At 41.3% G+C, this 23,506-nt stretch overlaps 1 protein-coding gene across 4 annotated transcripts in view; it reads left to right on the top strand.

The window, feature by feature from the left end:
- Positions 1-23,100, top strand: part of KCNH7 (potassium voltage-gated channel subfamily H member 7) — a 521,050-nt gene extending 497,950 nt beyond the window's left edge. For all 4 annotated transcript variants that reach the window (XM_088474826.1, XM_088474827.1, XM_088474824.1 and 1 more), the window contains 3 exons: positions 16,192-16,363; positions 21,302-21,494; positions 22,507-23,100. In XM_088474826.1, the coding sequence (XP_088330952.1) occupies positions 16,192-16,363; positions 21,302-21,494; positions 22,507-22,773 (632 nt within the window). In that variant the 3' untranslated portion in view covers positions 22,774-23,100. The remainder of the gene's footprint in view (positions 1-16,191; positions 16,364-21,301; positions 21,495-22,506) is intronic.
- Positions 23,101-23,506: the final 406 nt, after the last annotated feature.

The following is a 23,506-nucleotide window of genomic DNA, read 5'->3' as shown; positions in this document are numbered from 1 at the left end:
ACTGACTCATGAGGATTAGTAGTCTCGGTATGTGGAGTGTGGGTTGGTGTTAGTGTTTGGACTCGAAGGTAGATTACGGTATAGGCTGGTGTGTGGAGTGCTTGCACGTGTGTAGAATCTCTATTTGCAGATGATAGATCTCACTTCGTTGTCCACAATTAGTCCTCTTGGGGTTATTGTGTCTAGGTGGATGATCATTCTTAATTCTTCTTTGTTAATTAGGTTGTTGCAATCCCCCCCTCTCCATCTTTGTTTTACTTCTTTTATCCCTAGGAATTTCATTTGAGCTGGATTGCAATTATGGTGTTTCTTATAGTGTGATGAGAGAGGGTGTTCCTCGGTGCCTTTTTGGATGTTCTATAAGTGTTCACATACTCTTGTTTTTAGGGGCCTGATGGTTCTTCCCACATAAATTTTTGGGCAGGGGCATTCTAGTACGTAAATTAATCCTTTTGAATTGCATGTTAATCTGTCTCTGATCTTGAAGACAGCTTGGTTCCCTGGGGAGGTTATTTCTTGGATTGGTTTTGTGCTTCTGTTTTGGGTGGTCTTACAGGCTTTGTTGGTTCCACAGTAGTAGAAGCCTCCTATTTTCTTGGTTGTTGGTATTGTTGTTTGGATTAGGTTACTTGGGGGAATGTGGTTTTTAGTTAGTTTCATTTTGATATCTGGTGCCCTACGGAAAATTACTCTGGGTCTGGATGGGAGTACTTCTGCTAGGGTCTCATCTTGGAGTAGTATATGCCAGTGTTTCTGTATTATTCGTTTGATCTGATGGGCGTTTTGATTGTATCGTGTGATGAAACTTATGTTTGTGTTAGAATTTGTTTGTTCTTTTGTGAGTTTGTATTCTAGTAATGGTTGTCTATCGGCTTGTCTTACTGTTGTTCGTGCTTGTTCAATGGTGTTTGGGTTGTATTTTTTTTAGATGAATTGTGATTTTAGGGTAGCACTTTGTGTGTCATAATCTCTTATTTTGGAGCAGTTACGTCTTAGTCTTTTAAATTGGCCTAAGGGGACACTTTGCAGCCAGTTGGGGTGATGTCCACTGGTTGCCATGATGAAGCTATTGACATCCACTGTTTTATGGAAGGTGTTAGTATGGATTGTGTCATCTTCAATAAAGATATTAAGGTCAAGGAATTTGACTTTGGTTCTGCTATAGTGGGAAGTGAATATTAGGTTATTGTCATTGTTGTTGATGTATGCGAGAAATTTGACGAGAGATTCTTCCTCGCCATCCCAGATGAAGAATATATCGTCAATGAATCTTACCCATAGGACGAGATTTGCGCCAAGCTCGCTTTGGGACCAGCTGTATTTGTTCTCCCATGTGCTCATAAAGAGATTCGTGTAGCTTGGCGCAAATCTCGTCCCCATCGCTGTCCCCAGTGGTCTGTAGGAAATAGGTATCGTTAAACCATACATAATTGTGTGTAAGAATGAACCTTATGCAGTCTGTGATGAATTTGTTCTGTATTTCTGTCATGTCCGGGTCAGTGCTAAGGTGGTGGCTGATGCTTTCTAGTCCTTGTTCATGGTTGATGATAGAGTATAGTGAAGTTACATCGCTTGTCACAAGCCAATATCTGTTGTTCCATGGTGTTCTGTGTAGTTTATTTAAGATGTATGTAGTGTCTTTGATATAGGATTTCTGTGTTTTGACATAAGGCTGTAAGAAGGTATCTATGTAGTGGGACAGGTTTGAAGTTAGGGAGTCAATGCCTGAGATTATCGGTCGGCCTGGTGGATGTGTCGGATTTTTATGAATTTTTGGCAGGTAATAAAATACCGGAATGATTGGATGTTTTATGTCAAGGTAAGTGTATTCTTGGGTGTTAAGGATTCCTATTTGCAGGCCTTGTGTTAGTAGTGTTTGTAGTTCTTTTTTGAATTGTTCAGTGGGGTCCCTTTTCAGTGGTTTGTATGTGGTCTGATCATCAAGTATTCTCTTTGCTTCGGATATGTAGTCATGTTTGTCCAATACTACTATCCCCCCTCCCTTATCCGCTTGTTTAATTATTATTTCATGATTGTTTTGGAGTTCTTTTAGGGCTTGTGTTTCTGCTCTTGTTAGATTGGTTTTGTTCTGTTTGTTAGTTGGTTTGTCGTGGATTTTTGATATGTCTCGTTCCAGTAGTTTGGTGAAAGTGCTAATGTGGTTACTCATTACATAGCTTGGGTAGAATTGTGAGGGAGGCTTGCGATCGGTGTGTTTGTATATGTTTGGGGCTTGGTTCTTATGTTGAGGTAGGGGGGTTTGGTGGAAGAATTTCTTTAGAGTAAGTTTGCGGGTGAATGTGTGTATGTCAAGATATGTTTTGAATTTGTCGATTTTGGCTGTCGGGGCGTATTTTAAACCTTTATCTAGTAGCTTGATGTGGTCTGGATTGAGTGTGGTTGAGCTTAGGTTAAATATTCCTTGTCCTGTTTGGGGTGATGTGTTCATTTTTATGACGAGGAAGAATCTCTCGTCAAATTTCTCGCATACATCAACAACAATGACAACAACCTAATATTCACTTCCCACTATAGCAGAACCAAAGTCGAATTCCTTGACCTTAATATCTTTATTGAAGATGACACAATCCATACTAACACCTTCCATAAAACAGTGGATGTCAATAGCTTCATCCTGGCAACCAGTGGACATCACCCCAACTGGCTGCAAAGTGTCCCCTTAGGCCAATTTAAAAGACTAAGACATAACTGCTCCAAAATAAGAGATTATGACACACAAAGTGCTACCCTAAAATCACAATTCATCTAAAAAAAAATACAACCCAAACACCATTGAACAAGCACGAACAACAGTAAGACAAGCCGATAGACAACCATTACTAGAATACAAACTCACAAAAGAACAAACAGACTCTAACACAAACATAAGTTTCATCACACGATACAATCAAAACGCCCATCAGTTCAAACGAATAATAAAGAAACACTGGCATATACAACTCCAAGACGAGACCCTAGCAGAAGTACTCCCATCCAGACCCAGAGTAATTTTCCGTAGGGCACCAGATATCAAAATGAAACTAACTAAAAACCACATTCCCCCAAGTAACCTAATCAAAACAACAATACCAATAACCAAGAAAATAGGAGGCTTCTACTACTGTGGAACCTGCAAAGCCTGTAAGACCACCCAAAACAGAAGCACAAAACCAATCCAAGAAATAACCTCCCCAGGGCACCAAGATCAGAGAAAGATTAACATGCAACTCAAAAGAATTAATTTACGTACTAGAATGCCCCTGCCCAAAAATTTATGTGGGAAGAACCATCAGGCCCCTAAAAACAAGAGTATGTGAACACATACGGAACATCCAAAAAGGCACCGAGGAACACCCTCTCTCATCACACTATAAGGAACACCATAATTGCAATCCAGCTCAAATGAAATTCCTAGGGATAAAAGAAGTAAAACAAAGATGGAGAGGGGGGGATTACAACAACCTGATTAACAAAGAAGAATTAAGAATGATCATCTACCTAGACACAATAACCCCAAGAGGACTAATTGTGGACAACGAAGTGAGATCTATCATCTGCAAATAGAGATTCTACACACGTGCAAGCACTCCACACACCAGCCTATACCGTAAGTCAGTAATTCTATAGGAGCATATCAATTATGCCAGCCCATATACAACTGCTGCACAACATAAGTTTATCATGGTATGCATACCAATATGTCATGTGATGTGCACCGATATGGCTATCGGCATTCATGCAGAACCTATTTCCATTTATTATGCATACCATTTAATTTATCCATGCAGGATGTTTTATACTGTCTATAATTACTCCTGATGTTCATCAACAATCTGCAAGCACGAATATTACTTATCCAGTCAACCACCACAAAATGGCCAATTAACCCCCCATCGGCTGGACAATGCAGTAAGCATATAGGAGCTGAAACATACAGACTCCGGAAAGATGGCCGCCAAGCAATTAAACAGGAGACAATGCACTTACAATAACCAGGAGACCTCACCTCCAGCCCCTAACCCAATCAGAACAGGGGGCAGTCTCACGCACCACCACCCTATCAGAACAGGGGGCACCACTATAAACCAATGACACCGATGAGACTGAGTTTCCACACCCCCAGAGGAAGGCCAACCCGGCCGAAATGCGTTGGGACACACACACACAATCTCCGATCTTACGAGCAGGATACGACTAGTACCATCCAGCAGCCCCAGCTCCCGGCGTCACGTGACCAGGATTTCCGGAAGCCTACCCGGAAGCGAAGGAGGAATGCAGGCCAGCGGTCCCCGGCACCACCAGCTAGGAGGAAGGAATGGTCCCCCCCCCCACGACTAACCCACAGAAGGAAAGCCGTGGCCAGACTGAACCAGCCGACATCCAGGCAGCCCAGTGTGCCCAACGATCCGGCTACATCTGGCACGTCGTTTGCAGCCCACACTGCAGGGAAGCTGGCATACCACCCCAGCTTACAACCATCCAGCGCCCCATCCGAATAAGGCATACCGGAACTGAGGCTATCTGCAAAGGTACTTGATCCACTTCTGCCGAGACTGATTCACACTCTGTCCTCCCCCCTGTTCTGTTTCTACCTCACTCTCCAAGTTATCCAAATTATTGTGCATTAACAGCCACTACCATCATCTACAGTAACTATTCCTGGCCACGTTTCTTCAACCTTTTAACAATTTTTTTCTATATCCGATCTGTGCACCTTATTGGATTGTGCATATCCCTTGTTTTTCACCACTAACCACCGACTTCATAACTAAACTTCCCTTTAGTAGCTAACCCTAACCTACCCTCCCGTAGACTAGCCCTAACCCTCCTCTAGTGCCTAACCATAACCTACCCTCCCGCAGACTAGCCTTAACTCTCCCCTACTGCCTAACCCTAACCCACCCTCCCACAGACTAGCCCTAACCCTCCCCTAGTGCCTAACCCTAAACTCCCCTTCCGCAGACTATCCCTAACCCTCCCCTAGTGCCTAACCCTAACTCACCCTCCCACAGACTAGCCCTAACCCTCCCCTAGTGCCTAACCCTAAACTCCCCTTCCGCAGACTAGCCCTAACCCTCCCCTAGTGCCTAACCCTAACCTACCCTCCTGCAGACTAGCCTTAACTTTTCCCCTAGTGCATAACCCTAAACTCCATTCACACAGACCTAGCCCTAACCCTCCCTCTAGTGCCTAACCATAACCTTCCCTCCCGCAGACTAGTCCTAACCCTCCCCCTAGTGCCTAACCCTAACCTACCCTCCCGCAGACTAGCCCTAGTCTCCCCATAGTGCCTAACCTCCCTCTCCCACAGACTAGCCCTGCCATCCACCTAGTCCTTAACCCTAACCCACCCCTTCCATAGCCTAACCCTCCTGTGTCACAGCCTAACCCTAACCCTTTGGTCTGTGCAGAATATCAACATTTTATATATCGACATTTCACATGTTGACATTGTGAACATGTCAACATTCAGCAGATGCCGATATGTTCAATGCCTACATTAAAATAATGTCAACATAACTGGTGTCAACATTATGAATGTCAACATCGTAAATGTTGACATTATCACTACATCCCTTAACAATAATATCACTACGATTAGTAACTATAGCGTGAGTAAAATCAACTTTACCAACAAGAAAGAACACAATTAAGAAATGTCAATATTGGGATAAGAGGGAAGGGGGGGTCAGTACTCTGGAGGGAACATAGCATGGGTACAGCTCAGAGAGTCAAAACATTGAATAGAGCTATCTCTGGGGGAGCAAAGGCATGTCAGGTGAGAAAGAAGATGGATAAATAAATGGAGAATAAACTAAGTTCAGTTAGACAATGTTATATAGGAAGTAGATTTCTTGAGTTCCAACCATGGAATCCATATGGAAGAAAATTCTTGGCACATAATAGTGGCTGACATGATAGATATCGTCCATTGCCATTTAAAGTTCTGTGCATTTGAACCAGTCAGAAATGGAGGGCAGGGGAGAGGATTTCCAGTCCGCTGATATAAACACCTTACCAGCAGTAGTTCAGATATTTAGGATAGAATTTTGTTGTTGTTTGAGACAGGCATGTGTAGATAAGATAGGAGCCAAAAACCAGGGTCAGTAGGGACATGTATACTCGCTGTCTCTTTAGATAGTACAAAGACTGATTGAAAAAATGAAGTGATTCAGGGGCATTCTCACCAGATACATAGGAAATATAGTTATAAGTTTATTGTTACATATCCAATAGGAATCGTATTTGTTGTAGGTGATCTTATGGAGTACTGTACCACTGGAGTTCCATATGAGCGTAATAATAAATTACACTGGGTCTCTACCACACAGGTACTAATGGAACCAGCATTGGTGACTTAGAAAATGTGATCAATTTTTTTGTCTCTAAGGGGTATATTTACTAAAGTGCGGGTTTAAAAAAGTAGAGATGTTGCCCATAGCAACCAATCAAATTCTACTTACCTTCTAGAAAATGATAGCTAGAATCTGATTGGTTGCTATGGGCATCATCTCCACTTTTGTAAACCTGCACTTTAGTAAATATACTCCTAAGAGGATTGGGTAAAACTCTGTTCCAAGACTCTCCACATGGGGTAGGCAACCAAATGAATCATGAAGGATTAATTCTATAGATTGTAAGCTTGCTTCCTACCTATATATCTGTGTGTTACTACCCAGTCTTGTTCTATTTATGTTTCCAATTGTAAAGCGCAATGGAATATGCTGCACTATATAAAGAAACTGTTAATAAATAATAAATAAAATACATTTTATAGGGTGTTGGAGCTAAGGAGAAGGAACCTGGCTAAAGTGTGGCAAGTGACCAAAACTAACAAAAAAATGCTGTAGCTGCAAAAAAGTCCACATATCATGCAGTGAAAGAGAGTACTTCTCTTGGAGGTTTTGTAAAGAGTGCATTCCTTCCCTGACCACCAGCTGACCCACCCGTGTAACGCCAACCCAAGTCCAACTCTACAGATTCTAAAGCTGAAGACTTGGTGAAAACTTAAAATTATAAATAAAAGGGGTTATAGGAGACAATGCCAAAGAGATACAAATCAATATGGAACCTGGAAGGTTCCATATTGATTTGTATTCATTGTTGCTTTGAGTGTTAGGTGACGCTCAGGGACCTGTTGACGGGTGCTGCTGTTAGAATTGTTTGCGCAGTGGAGTTGTCTGGATTTGTTTAATGCCAAAGAGATGCTTTGCCAGCAGTCTTAAGTGGGCCCAATTGTAGGATGCAAAACTGTTGGAACACTGGCAAGCCAAGGTAGGATGTTGAGAGGAGTTGAGGTATGACAATTCTCAATACTAATCCATTAAGTTTCACCATCTGATCGAGTTCAGTCCAAAATTCTATTTAGCATTATGGTATGATAGAATCCAACAAATAAAGGGAGCTGCAGGCCTACCCTATCTTTGGCTCTATGTAGGACATCACAGACCTGCCCCCCCTCCTCCCAAACAATGTCATGGATGACTCGTTGAAGATCACCAAAACTTGAAAGGGATCTTTATCGGTATCACTTGCAATACTTACAGATTCTAGGGCAATATATTCAAGTTGATTATGCTGATTCTACCCTGCCAAGATGATTTTTATGCATATATTGTATGAGATCTCATGTCATCGTGATCAGAAGGAGTAGAAAGTTAAGGTAAAATAATGGGAGGCATCCATAGATACAGTAATTCCCAGATAACGGACCCATAGAGAGTGGCAGGAGAATTTAAATGCTGACTGAAGACCTAATGCCATGACATGTGGTAAATACAAGCCCTATGCAATAGATTTGAAATAGTTATGGAGAGATTAAGTAAAACTTGGCGAGCTCTCCCAGCTTTGATAAATCTCCCCTTTAGTCTAATGCATCCTTTGTTGTTAACCTTTTGTTTTGAAAACTATTATATGATTAGCTTTTAGGCATGATTATACAAAATAGATAACCTGGGAAAGATGTACTAAGCTTTGAAGAGAGAGATATAGTACCAATCAATCAGCTCCTAACTGTCATTTGTCACACACAGCCTGAAATGTGAAAGTTAGAAGCTGATTGGTTGGTGGTTTATCTCTTTCCAAGGCTTAGTATAGACCCCCCCAATATTCCTCCTTAACAAAACATTACAGTTGGCAGTATGGATTCCAGAAGTGTTCTCCTAACATCCACCAAATGTAGACTAATCCATCAGACTGCCAGATTGTGAAGTGTTATATATCACTACAGATAATGCTTTTTAAATAAACAGTCTGTATAGTGACAGTTAGGAGTTGATTGGTTGGTACTTTATCTCTCTACACTTTTTCTCTCTTCAAGGCTTAGTACATCTCCTGTAGTCCTTTTCAATTTATCTGTCCCAACATATGTTGCCCTTGAATGATTGTTTTGGGCCCATCTAAAATCTAATCAGGGTCAGTGATTCTTATCAAGGTGACTGACTATTTTAAGGGATGACATCATGTGGACATTAGCCAGATACAATGTGCGGGGGCCCTTTGAAGTACAGTGTTTTGGTTGAGTGTAACACCTTAAAAACTCTTTAAGGAGCCACTAAAGCTAAAACGTATTTTCTTAGAGACACTACCACTCTGGAGATTATCTGAACCATAGATATTTGAGATTTTGCTGTGATTAGTGTGAACTATTTTCATATTTTTAAATTCACATTTGACTTAATGTTTTAGGCCTTTTAAAGAAGACTGAATAAACATTGCTTACTAAACTGCAGCCAAACATACTTCATTGGGACGTTTTTACACAAACAGGTGTTCTAAAGAGATCCTAATTAAGACTCCATGGGTCAATAGGCAACATACTAGTTACTTCTTACTTCATACTTCTTACTGTGTTGCCCAAAATTAACACAAGTGCCTAGTGAGGCCATAGGTGTGAGCCTACTCTGCATAATTGATGATCCGGCACTGGTGCTAGCCACATATTGACCACTAGCCACACAGCAAAATTTAGGTAAGCTCCCAGCTATGTAGTTCTCACCTCCTGGGCCACCATCTTTGTTTTCAGTTGACCAGAACGGGATCCTCTCTTGAGCAATGCACTATTATGCATTCCTCAGTGGGGTGGAGAGGCATTGAAACCCTCTTTCAACCCTCGTTAACCTAGGATTAGTGGCACCGCACCACCTATAGTTCCACCCTGCCATGAATACTTCCATAGAATTTTTTTTAAAAACAATTATGATGTTATGATTTTTCTTGGGGGACAACTGCACAGCACCACTGTTTTTAAATTACTCTTTGTACGTCTTTATATTTATTTTTTATATTTAATTGCAATATATAACATCGCATCAGCTTACATTCTGATTTTCTCATTTGCAACCATACAATAATTACGTATGATTATTAAGATAATCATACAATAATTATGTAGATTATTAAAATGTAAGCCATAATGAATCAGGTACAGAGTATAGATTTTGGGGATGGGCACATGAATTCTAAACACTCTCAAAAACCCAACGCTTCTTTTTCCAAAGTTGTCATGAATGACTTTTCCAACTGAAAGATTTCTTTCCACAGGCTTATTTCGGGCTGAATCATTGTGCCCCTGCAGCCATAGCAACTCTTACCAAGGCAACCCACTGCAGATCTTAGTCTGAGCTAAATTTAGAAAGTCTGCAAAAAGTGTGCATTTTTTAACAAGCCTGTACATGATCCGAAAATTCCTTTTTAAAATACGCAGAATGTTTTTTGTTTAGTTTTATCTTACGAAAGTAAGACCTTAAAAAGCTTAAATACAGCATATAATAGGTAACTAACACCTACTGTAATAAAGCTGAAGTGATGCAATAAAACACAAGACTTTTGACATAATTGAAAAACTAATTAGGATTTATTTTTTTGGGCTGTAGCCTCTTACTAGATAATAAGCTTCCATTCTAATTTTATCGATTGATTTACAAGGACAATCCAATTACAGCAAGTCTGAAATTGCTATCAGATTTATAATTATTGTGGTTCTTCTGCAGAGAAGCTTCTATGCACAAACAAAAGTTGTTTATTATTGGTTAAGTGTGAGATGCACGGCTTATCATAATGACCAATGTAAACATAATTAGTCTTATCAAGTCTAGACATATATAGATCAATGACAAGCATAGTATTTTTTTTTTCCGTTTATTTTATCAGATTATTTGTGGCCAGCAAGTAATATAATTAGTAAATATGTGATAAGGTGGATACAAGTGTAATGAAATTATCATTTGTGTCTTGTATCCTGTTTTAAAGAGGAAGTATCATTTTCTTAATTGAAATGTGTGTATTGGTAGCAATTTCCTATAATATGAATTAAATATACTGTAAAATGTGTCCTAAACTGGATATGAAAGTTGCAGTATTTTATAGCATATGGTGGCTTATGTAATAAGTGGCGAGCTTCAGCCGCTGCGGGAACCCCTGTGAATCTTTCAGTAATTTTAAAGCAGCAATCATTTTAAAGGAAAAACAAGCTTGGTTTTGCCTTTAGAATGATTGCCGCTTTAAATACATCAAGATTTGCAGGAGTTTCTGCAGTGGCTGCGGCCCACCACCTATTACATAAACCCCATGGACTTTGTTTAGCACCATTTAAGGACAGTTTTCCGCCATTTTGTATCACCTTAGTTATGGATGCTAGGGGGCTGATTCAAAGTTGGAAGCAAATCAAAAAAAGGAGCAAATTTGCACCTTGTTAAAACCATGTGGTGCTGCCAGTGGGACAGATTAGAAATGGCCAGAGAGATTTGTGGTTTGATTCAATTAGGAGCGATATGGTCTCGCAATCCATTTTTGCGGCAAAAACACGTCATCATTTTCATTTGCAATTCAATTCCAAAACCGCACCAGATTAAAAAAAAATTATGTGTATCTCCCTGAGCAGATGAAAAGGAAGAGAACATTTTTTATTTTTAGGTAAAAATGGCACACACAGTGCAAAACATCTGTTACACCCCTTCCATTTTTCTGGTGTTTTCAGGTCAGAAAAATGGGTTAAATGTTATGGGGCATGTATGTAAAGGTGTGGTATTGATGGAAAAGGGCTTTTTGGATGTCCAGGTGGGATTTTAAATGGATTTTTTAAAACTGTTTACAATCTTCTACTTACATAAATTTTTATGTACCCTGAATTACTGTAAAGACTTGTATTTGCTGAAATGTACTTGTTGTCAAGGGTTATAGGGCCTGATTCAGACCCACTCGCGAGCGGCTGTACGCTCGCAAGTGGGTCGATGGTCTGCACTGAGCATGCGCACGACGGAGGGAGCTCCGTCGTGCGCATGCGCCAGACACGACGAGCGAAGGACTTTCCTTCGCTCGTTGTGTCCGATCAAAGGGGGCGTGCTGTCAATGTTGATTGACAGCACGCCCCCTTTGGTGGGCGTGCCGGGGGCGTGCCTCCCTGACGGGGGCGTGCCCACGGGAACGCCTCCCGTCAGAAGCCGGCCCACTGACATCACTAGTGATGTCAGTGGGAGTGATTTTGGCTCTGATAGAGCCAAAATCACTCCGGAGCTTGCGGTTGAAAACCTCAACCGCAGGCTCCGGCTCGCAATTTCGATGGTCGCGATGGTCACGACCATCGCGGCCATCAAAATGCACGCTCGTATAGCCTGTGGGTGGTGACCCACAGCTATATGAGCGTCCAGGAGGACGCTCCATGAAAAAGGAGCCCGGCCCTCATGCAGAGCGTGCGCTCTGCTCAGAGCGTACGGCTCTGAATGAGGGCCATAGTCAGCATCCCAGTGCACACAATACTGGGGTTAGAATCTCGGCGCCGGAATCCCAACAGCAGTCAGACAGTGAGTATTAGGGTTAGTGGGAGGGTTAGGTTAGGTTTAGGCACTAGTGGGAGAGTTATGGTTAGGCTGAGGGAGGCGAGGGCTAGGCTGTGTGAAAGGGGGTGGTTAGGGTTAGGCTGCAAAAGGGGTAGGTTAAGGTTAGGCTGTGGGAGGGGTGGGTCACGGTTGGGGCAGGGATTGGGAACCTTCCAGCCTGCGGGCCGTATATATGGCCCTCAAGAGGATTTAATCCAGCCCGGCCAGCTGTGGTGCTCTCCCCTCAGCCATGCTCTTCCCCACAGCCGTGATATCCCCCTCAGCTGCGCTCTCTCCCTCAGCCGCGCCGGCTTACATTGCCTGCCGGGCCAGCTCACAGTCCACTGCTTGCTGACCCAGCTTCCGCGATTTGCGTTCTTCTGTGGAACGCAACACGGAAGCTGTCATCTGCACTGGCTAGCGGACACTTCCAGGTTCCGGTAGTCGAGAGTGGTGGACCCCCTGGGAGCCACTGGCAGTGCCGGCTGCTGCTAACACTTACCGTTTCAACCTGACGTAACACAGCCGCGGCCGCTGCTGACACTGATTCCTCCCTTAGTCTTCCTCTGACAGCCTGCCGCTGTTCAGGGGAGAGAGGAGGACTAAGCATCAACACCTGCAGAAAGCTAAAAGCGCTTGGATCCAGGGGCTGTGGGCAGACTGCGTAGTCTACATAGGGCAGTACCTAGCAAGACTTTGGCTGATGTACTCACTCTGCCCAGTAAGTGTCCTAATAGCTCCACTCCCTCCCCAGTACTATTTAATATAAACGATTGCAAGCCCACTAGCCCAGTCTTTGTCCCATCTTTGCAGATGTATCCTATAGTAGGAGGCTGGAGCTATATGTAATCTCCATTATCTATCCTGTCTAAAGTCAGAACTTGTGTCAGCCTCTTAAATAAAAATGTAAATGTTTCAAGTTGTAAGTAATTTATTATTTTTTTATCATGTGAAGCCTTATGTACATTATGGCCCTCATTCAGAGCCGTACGCTCTGAGCAGAGCGCACGCTCTGAATGAGGGCCGCCCTCCATGAAAATGGAGCGGCCTCCTGGACGCTCGTATAGCTGTGGGTGACCACCCACAGCCTATACGAGAGTGCAGTTTGATGGCCGCGATGGTCTTGACCATCGCGACCATCGAAACTGCGAGCCGGAGCCTGCGGTTGAGGTTTTCAACCGCAAGGCCTGGAGTGATTTTGGCTCTATCAGAGCCAAAATCACTCCCACTGACATCACTAGTGATGTCAGTGGGCCGGCTTCTGATGGGAGGCGTTCCCGTGGGAACGCCCCCGTCAGGGAGGCACGCCCCCGGCACGCCCACCAAAGGGGGCGTGCTGTCAATCAACATCGACAGCACGCCCCCTTTGATCAGACACAACGAGCGAAGGACTTTCCTTCGCTCGTCGCGTCTGGCGCATGCGCACGACGGAGCTCCCTCCGTCGTGCGCATGCTCAGTGCATAACATCGACCCACTTGCGAGCGGACAGCCACTCGCGAGTGGGTCTGAATCAGGTCCTATGTTTTTTTTCCTGTGGGGGCCAATGTGCTTTATTTTTTTCCTGTCATTGCCAATGTGTAAGTTGATCATAAACACACCTGACAATCAACTGGAGGCCTGTACATTAGCCATCAGCAAAGCAGCCAGGCCGAGCCTTAGCTACAGGCTGCACACAGCTACCTGCACTGAGGCTTTGGATCAATAATATTTGTTATAACTACTCTCTGTGGAGTTAAGATGACATCAAAGCAATTGTGTCTAGTTTTCCAGTTAATTTGCTGTGGTTTTTGAACTTGGGATGTCCACCTGTGCTAATGGAGCATACACGATTGAACGATTTGAACGATTTTGCAAACGATTTGAACTACGAACGTTTTTTGACTGCATTAAAATGACTGAAATTGTCCAAAACTGACTGCAAACACATCAGATGTCAGATATCGTTATCTGACCATCGGGAACACGCATCGTTCATCGTTCATCATAACTACTCTCTGTGGAGTTAAGATGACATCAAAGCAATTGTGTCTAGTTTTCCAGTTGATTTGCTGTGGTTTTTGAACTTGGGATGTTCATCTGTGCTAATGGAGCATACACGATTGAACGATTTGAACGATTTTGCAAACGATTTGAACTACGAACGTTTTTTGACTGCATTAACATGACTGAAATCGTCCAAAACTGACTGCAAACACATCAGATGTCAGATATCGTTATCTGACCATCGGTAACACGCATCGTTCAGACATGTCAGATATGTCAGATTTTCCTTCAGATATGAACGATTGAATGGTTTTTGAAATCTGACCATGTGTATGCACCATTACAAAGAGAATTGGGAATTAATATCAAGGGAGTGATTACTGTATTTGCCAAAAAGAAACATGCACAGGCTGGACTGTTAGGGAGGAAACATATGAATGCTGTTATGTTTCTATTGTTTTGGCTTGGCCTTTACCAACTAGCTACAGTAGTTCTCTAATAAAATAAAGGAGATGTTATATACTGTTACACAATATACACATACCCCCAAACTGTGCCTATTTTGGCAAGATAGTTCTTATTGTGGACCTCAGTCAAAAGGGACAGGTTTTGGGCAGACCTAGGGCAGAGCTTATTTTGTTCAAATTTCTAAATGTTGGCAGGTATGTATGTTTATAACTCTAAATACAGTTATTGGTGTCCTATCTCAAGCAACCAAGCCTAGGTTGGAAATTGTCAGTATTACTATGAATGGCGGCTCCAGAGGTGGGGCTGCATCACAGTCTAAAATTCAAATAGGGGAGCAACACCAACTGCCTTTTCAAACGCTGCCTAACATCACTTACCCGGGACTCACTGGCAGTTGGTGTAGCTCCCCTGTTTGAATCTTGGACTGTGCTGCAGCCCCACCTCTGGAGCTGCCACTGATACTCTAAACTGCACTAAATTCATTATGACATATCCTCAGTGGTAATTACGACATGCGCAATTGCATCACTGGGGTTGGTATCACCCAGTGTGCCTACTCCATACCTCCCAACATGACCCTCTCCAGGAGGGACACAATGCTCTGGTCCTGGACTTCCCTGGTAAGAGGTGGGGCTGCAGCACAGTTCAAAAGTCAAATAGGGGAGCCACACCAACTGTCATTTCACACACTGCCAAACATCACTGGCTGGGACTCACTGGCAGTTGGTGTGACTCCCCTATTTGAATATTGGACTGTACTGCAGCCCCACCTCTGGAGCCGCCACCAATCATAAATTACCAGGTAAGTCCAGGACCAGAGCATTGTGTCCCTCCTGGAGAGGGTCATGTTGGGAGGTATGCTACTCAACGTTTCACCCTCATAGCTGTGGTGCGCCAAAGATGAGCGCGTTCACAAAAGGGGAGTGGCCTCATGCCTGGAAAGCCATTTAATCTGTTGAATGACATTTTGTGGGCATGGCCGCGTGCCACGTCCCATTCTTATCACGCGGGGGCTTGCCCAGCGCTCTTTGAGCTGCTGGGCAGTCCCCAGCCCCTGGGGACACAGTGGTGCACGCCTTCCATCACCAAAATTACCGCTGCTTTATGTTTACACAAATGCGCCTCATACAGACCAGCAAGTAATCATATATACAACTGTTAGGAGGAGTATCTTGTGCACCAGCTGTAGGGCTAGTGCAAGTACACATTGCTGACATTTGTAGTAATCCTGACGCATATGCTGCCAATGCAGTGGTGTATGCATCACTAGATGCGGACAACTCTGCACATGTGCAGAAATACACAATTTGTATGTGCACTTTTGAGTGATTTTGCCCATTTTACTCTAAGCTCTGCATCAGTCCCAGAATGTTTACTCGTTCACATCAGTCCGTTGACTGATGTGAATTGTACCTTAGGTTGTAAGTTCTACTACCCCAGTAGAACTTACAATCTTATTTTTCTCTTTGTCACATAGGAGCATACTATATATTTTCCATATTGAACCCATTGAGGTTTACAATTTAATTTACCTACCACAGGAACACAACCTAATAAGGAATGCCCACATGGTTATTGGAAGTACATACAAACACCACACAGATAACACCGGCAATTCATTCTAACCCAAGATCCCAGTGCAGCAAGGCTGACCACTGAGTCACCATGTAATCTACTGGATATATGTAATGTAATGAATAATAATACATTTAATATGGTGCCTCGTCACCCAAGTGTCATTATATACTGGTCTGTGATATGCTAGATGTATGGTTACATATACACAGAACCTTCAAGGTCAGACAACCTGTGGATCTCCAGCTTTTGTGGAATTACAAGCCAACAGTATGTCCTGGAAAAGTTACAGAGAACGAAGACTGTGGTGTGAAGAATGTTAATAATGTGTTTATTATTGTGTTGCAGATATAGCGAGTACCAGGAACTGGGAGAGAGAAGCTGCTGTGCTACACGAGAGTGGGACCACCAATCACACAGCTTTAAACAATGTAGCCTGGGGGATCTGTGAAGGCGACAATGACCTGACATATGGAGAAGTGGAGCACAGGTTAGATTTAATGCAAGAACAAATGAACAGGTACGCACAATGTAACTTGCTGGCATCTGGTGAAACTAAAGAGGAATTCCACCTTCAGAGAAATCTATATTGCAGATTATTATTATTATTATTATCATTTATTTATATGGCGCCACAAATGTTCCACAGCACCTTACAAAGTACATAAACAAGTTGTAGACAAGTGACTTACAGAACAACACAATACAGGACCAGGACATGGATAATATATATTGCTACATTAGCGACCATAACACCCAGATAAGCAACAGAGCATAAGCAACCAAGTGTTAGGTTCCCTAGTGGTGAGTAAGAAGTAGATGAAACTAAAGTAGGGAGAAGCACAAGAGGGTAGAGGGCCCTGCTCGTAAGAGCTTACATTCTAAAAGGGAGGGGAAGACAAACACGGGTGACACAGATGGAGTAGATGGGGAGTAGATGTTATGTTTTCATTACCTTAGCATACATAACTGAAGGCCTGAGCAGAGAATACAATTGTGCATACATACCAGATATGTGGTTGTATTTCATGGCAACAAAAATAAATAAATCCGCCTGTAAATAGAATTCTCCAGAGGTGGAACTCTGCTTTAAATCACATTTTAGACATTTATGGACCTTTATGGTGAAACTAAGTGACATTGAAGTCGGTAATGGACTTGTATGATGCTTCATGTTGTGTTACTCTTCAATAAGAGCTCGTCCAGATGGCGATTTCCACTCTGTAACTTTTCTCAATGGTCATTATTATAATTTTGCATACAAGCTTCTGGTGGAGCAAATAATATTTATGCGACCCAGTGTAGTCAAAATAAATGTGTTATATATCATATCAAATTAAAATGAACGCATACCACATTTTCTGGTACTGTTGTCCAAATCTTACATCATGTATTCACATATACAACAGCATAGTTAAAAAAGTACTTTCAAATGAATTATTATTAGCTGTGTAATTGGAAACTTTGTATTTTAGATAAATGTATTGGTCAGAATAAAGAAGGACATCATAAGGATAAATCAATGTATGTAAAACTTGCAGGATGGTATTTACAAACCAACAAATAGCAATGACGGACCGGCACTCACTTTTTAGATGAAGACAATGTGAAGCTTTATTCCCTGAGGGTCCCTGATGATAGCCAAATATATGGCTGAAACGGGCACCATTGGGCGAATATTACTTCTATAAAGTGTGGATAAAGCTTCACATAGCCTTCATCTAACAAGTGAGGGCTGCTCTGTCATTACTGTCTGTCTCTGGCAGAGTGTGTTATTATTTTTTATGGATCGTGGCACCACAATTACTGTCTAAATGTTTTGTGTGCATCACATTCATACATTACAATGGCTACACCTGTATTCAAGCAGGGCTTCATAGTTCTATATAACACAATATTTATTAGAATATTATATGCTCTGTCCAGTCCTAGCACTATAAAAATGTTTGAAATAATTTAAAGTAGGCTGCTCCAAGCACATTTCAAATAATTTCCTGTATTTCAAGCATAAAGTTCAGTAAAAAAAAATTAATGATTTACAAATAATCCTATTACTACTGAGCAAGTCCCTTTTAATAATGTTTGGAGCAAACGTGGATGTTCCAGTCTAACAGTGGTATACATGATTAGGCTCACTGTTTCTGTCCCAAAAATGTCCTGTGATGAGCTTGGAGGAATATCTTTATGTGTGAGAGGCTAATTTTCCCTAATAATTGTGAACTAACAACAGGCTGACTTGGCCATAATCCATGGGTACCCTGAGCCTTTCATTTGCCATCAGATCTAAAAAGAAGCTCAATGTGAGGTGTTACATGTCATATGCATAAAATATTAAATCATTGTATATGGGTAATAGAGAGTGGGACGATGACAAAACCGTAATTGCTTTTTTCATAAGATTTTTTGAATTATTTGCTTTACCTAGTACGTGTTCTTATTGTCCAATGCATTTGGACCTTCAGGTTATTTTTAAACCATTTGCTTTTTTGTTGTCCTCTGCTTCTTTTTGTAAGTACGTGTCTTTATATTTTTGGCTTACTTTTGTGAATTTCTGGCATGTTTTTGAATTTTTATAAAGATTTCTGTATTTTGTATTAGTTTTATAATTTAGTGGAAAAATCAACTCTTCCTAGATGATACAAAATACAAGGTTGTAGGGCAAGGGGAAAAAAGATACAAAGAAAAAACAACTTAGTAAAGATTCTAAGAGGGCAAATATATACTGATAAGATCAAATGTGCCGATGGTGGAAATACCATTAAATTGTGTTTTTAGCTTTGTTATTAGATTTATTTTATTTTTATGCATATTTAATTCTATGTGGAACTTAATTAAACACAAATGTAAAAAATGTTGTGGAAAAATCTTAAATCTAACTATTATAAGCTTCTAATGGTTCAAGTACAAGTTAGTCTGCTTCTGTATTCAAATATCCAGCATAGCTCGCAGTACAAACAAATTATGTTTCTTTGCCTTTACTAGATTATTTTACCTGTTTGATATTAATAAATTTGCTTAAGAGCCTAAAAACCTAATTTGGTTCGTACAGTAGTAATTTCAAATCGTAGCACTTGAGCAAGACCCTGGCACGTTATGTAAAGTACTGTGCAAGATCTCCCTCTACTGACTATACTATGAACTCAAAATCAAACAAAGATTGCAATGTCATTATTTTATTTAAAATATTTTTATTTTATTATTTCTCTTTGGGTTTTTTTTTTTTTCAAACTAAAAATTTCCAGAGCAAAATATGTAGGATACTAGGAGGTCATATTGGTTAATGCAGTACCTACTTTAGATTAAATAAACTTATCACCAAAATACAACTGCAAGTATAAAAAAGTTAAAAGAAAAGGTAAAAAAAACAAAACACTCTTTTACTTTTTTTATACTATGTGTAAATAGATTGCTCTTTTAGGTATCTATGTATGAGACGGGTGCAGTTATACAAGTGAAGACAAATGTATTAAAGTCTACTTACTGTATAACTTAATCTAGTTTTGGCCCCCATTTAAAGAGTAAATACAGTTACTTGTTTAATATAAGGTAGTTTGTTTTATTAGATGGCACTACAAGTACATAGCACCACTTTAATTACTATGTGGTAATTAAATAAAAACAAACAAACATAGACTTATTTATTTTTATTTTTTTAAAGGAATAGTCAGGTGAGACTGTCCTTGCTGATACTAGCAAGAGTAAAGCAGGGTTTACACCTGGCCGAACTATCTGACAATTGGAAAGTGCATACCAATCGTCTGCCCGATATGTCTGCCAGCAGAGCCATTTGAGTTAACCCGCCCACTTGTGATGTCATATTCAATGGATTCTGTGGGCGACATACCGGGCAGTCACCGGGTCGGCCGTACAGACAGCCAGATGAAACAGTATATCTGCTAGATACATCGTCATCGGCTGTGCTGCAGGGCCGATCAGATATGTCTGTGAACAACGTTGTTCATAGATATATTGGGTGTACACACTCGCCGATGTACCGTTGACATATTTTCATTGATCGAACGATAAATCGTTCAGGTGTGTACCCAGCATTAGAAGCAACGTGATGATAGGTAACCAATGAATTACATGTCTCTGGCAATAGAGTATTCTTCATGCACCCTGATATTTATATTTATAAATATTTTGAATAAACACAAATCTGTATGGATTCAGTATATGTCAGATATAAAAAGTTTGAACATTCGCATTGTTTCACCCATTACAAACACCAGGGCTATGCAGATAATCAGAAAATATGTCAGGCAGTGTAAGATACATTGTATAACATGCACCATCGGTGTAGTATGGCAGTGGGGAGTGAAGAGTTGCAACCATTGTTTTTTAAACAATCCATTTCATCACGGCCGCAGCTAGGGTAGTGCGGCCGGTGCCATCGCACAGGGCACCACAGGTCAGGGGGCGCTGTTTGGGCCTGTCAAATTTCTGTTTATTATCATTCTTGCTTGTAGCTTCCTCTTATTTCATCCCCAGCATCTCCTGGCCTCTCCTATCTCTTCCCTGGCCCTTCCCCATAAAGCCATGTCCCTTTTTTGGGTGCATTATGTCTATTTGAACAATGAGGGGGGCGCCAATGCTCTTTCTGGCACAGGGCACCAAAAAGTCTAGTTACGGCTCTGCATTTCATACACTGATGGCTCTACAATGGAAATGTCAGGTCCCAGTAAGGTTCCCCAACAGAACATTAACATCTTCATACAATATAAGCCATCCACATTATAATAATGTAGAGGGACCATGGCCTACAGGCAGGTCTCATAGCAAAACTTTCTAAGGGCACAGCAATATAATTTTAACCTCTGCTCTGAAAAGAGTAGAGAGGGGGCTTTTTCTGAGAATGCACATTCACCTACTGCTCAGAAGAGGACTAGACTCTGCTTTTTCCATTGGCAGTACTGTGGGGGCCTTGTGGGGTGACTGGCCAATCGCAAGCCAAAATCAGTAGATTTCAACCTGTAATTGGTTCTCCACTCATAACCTAGCAAAACCTACCACCTGCTGTTGTCCAGGAACTTGTGGACAGTTTGCCAAGAAGGGTGTTTGCAGTAATCACTGCCCGTGATGGACCTACAAAGTACTGACGTCCATAAAATCTAGTTGATCTCTTTACTATCAGTATCCAATCACTTTTGTCTACGTAGTGTATATGTGATGGGTCTTGTGTACAACTGATCAGCACACTCAAATTTAAAGTGACTAGTAGACCTCTATATGTGATTTATTCCCAAATTAATTACTGTAATTCCCTTTTGCACAGTCTACAACTAACCATTCACAAATCCCAGTGTTAATTAACAGGGTGAGAAGATTAAAGATGATCTTTTTTGCAATTCCATAAGTTTCCTATACCTGAAATAATGTTTCCAGCAAACTAGCTGAGCAAACATTTGTAGTAGATTTTGTGTATCAGCATTAATTCATGTTTCATTTTTAATTACAGGTTAGAATCACAAATGACTGCTGATATCCAGGCTATTCTCCAGCTCCTGCAGAGACAGTCATCACTCGTTCCGCCAGCTTACAGCATGGTAACAGCCAATTCAGAATATCAGAGGCCAGCTGTCAGACAAGTACAGAGTGTTCACCCCAGGTCATCCATCAAAACAGACAGGAGCTTCTCTCCATCATCCCAGGCAAGTTTGTGGAACAAACATTCATCTAACACCTGTAAACTGGCTAGAAGAATACTATCTGTATAGCTAATGGGAACATTGATATAAATAAAAAACAGTTGTCACATTGATTACACATCTGCAGCAGATTATACCTTAAATTTGCCCATATAAATGAAGAAAACCGAAATCAGTATGGGGAAGTGGCTAATAGAATAAACTGCTTACAAAATGGGGCAAAACCAGATAGGGCTTCACAGCAAAATAATGGGGAGGGTTCAGCGAGGCTGATCTAGCCTCCTGGGCCACTGTGCATACGTCATTCATAAGAAGTTCCTCTTTGCTGTTTTAATAGTGATGAGGATGCAGAGGTCTTGAAGGGAGGTTAACCGATGATGCAGCCTTCCTTACCTTGAGGGTCTGTGGTGGCCACACCCACTGCAGGTCCCCCACTGGCTTACAAGTGCCTGTGCCAGAGTTGCAGGTGTAGGTAGCCACTACAGCTAGTATAAATGTGCTGGTGTAAACTGTTTCATTTAATTTTAAAAAGGGCTATATTGTTTTTATCCCTTATTTCTCATTACGGAGTGCCTGCCAAATTTGGTGACTTGGGGCTTCTCTATCTTCGGCCCACTAATTATATTAGGGTGGTTTCTAAAGACAGATATCACTTTACAATTTTGGAAAGTTGCTTTAATGAATGTTACTTGCAATAGAAATACAGGTCGTCAGTAAGGGTAGGACACGACATTGCCGTGTTTACAGTGTGACACCTATATTTTATTATTTAATAATGTGGTAAATTGATATTTGGTGTTAAATAAATACTACTTACATCTAAAGAAACCCTAAAAAATATCCATGCAAAATGCTCAATAACCCTACCCTACAGACACACATCTTTGCTGGCAACTTCTGACTGTATGTCTGCCTGATGGTGCAACTAATGGTCATCATTATTTATGTCACTATAGATTTAGGTCAATAATACGGCTTCCATTAATTTTTTTATTTATTTTTTCTTACCTCCTAGAGTCCTGAATTTGTAGACTTTGAAATGTCCACACAAAAATCCAAAGAATCTCTCTCTAGTGGAATCCATCTAAAGACAACGTCCGAGGACAACTTGACATCACTACCGAATCATGAGCATGGTTCTCCACTAGAGTTACAGTCGAGGCATTGTACATCATATCTCAACCCAATGAGACACACATCTCTGCCAGATTCTTCCGTACACAACAAAGGGAACATGTCCCTGCACAGGCACGAATCTGACCCTGGTCTTCCTGGAAAATAATCCAAAAGAGTTAATTTTATAAGTACCTTCAAAATAAATTGTAAGTGCTTTTAATGGCTGTTTTCCCTCTCTGTATTTAAAATCCTCTTTACTTGACTCAGGGGCAAAAAAAAAGGATATCTAATATGCAATAGTACTGTATATTTTGATACATTTGAAGCTTACTAAAGGTACATTTGAAAAGTCATGATGTAATATCATGTAAAGACTGTATGCTTAAAAATATAAAACTGCCAGCATCAAAAGGCACCTTCTATTTTTTTATTTTATTTTTTAACACTTGCATGTTATGAAGTTAGGTTTTACCGCATGAAGAATGATATTAAATTATTTCTCGGAGATGTAACGTTATTGTGTGAATGCTTTCAATCGGCCATGAGTCGGAATTACTCTTTTTAAGGGACATGCGCAGTGCGGACTGTCCATTTTTAGCAAAAAATTCTCAGTTGTGACAACTGCAAAAAGAAAAATAGATTCCTTCCCTCTCCAATGTGTTCTCCTCTAAGCAGCAATTAATTTGTTGTTTGCCCAGAGATGGTGGCCTGCCAGCATGCTCTACCAGCCAACAGAGTTTTAGAAGCTGGCAATGCATGATGGGAGAAGCAAGGCCAATGATATAGGTGCATGTTGTCTGCTATTAGTGTAGACCTGGTTGAGGCAACATGTGGCTCTCATTCAACTGTGGAATTACAACTACCAGCATGTCCTGATGTCGACTAGTTGCAGAAACCAC

The sequence above is a fragment of the Taudactylus pleione genome, unplaced genomic scaffold (assembly GCF_031769625.1).
Source record: "Taudactylus pleione unplaced genomic scaffold, aTauple2 ptg000156l, whole genome shotgun sequence".
Classification (NCBI taxonomy): Eukaryota; Metazoa; Chordata; class Amphibia; order Anura; family Myobatrachidae; genus Taudactylus; species Taudactylus pleione.
The sequence above is the reverse complement of the archived record's forward strand: the minus strand, read 5'-3'. Positions and strand labels throughout refer to the sequence as shown.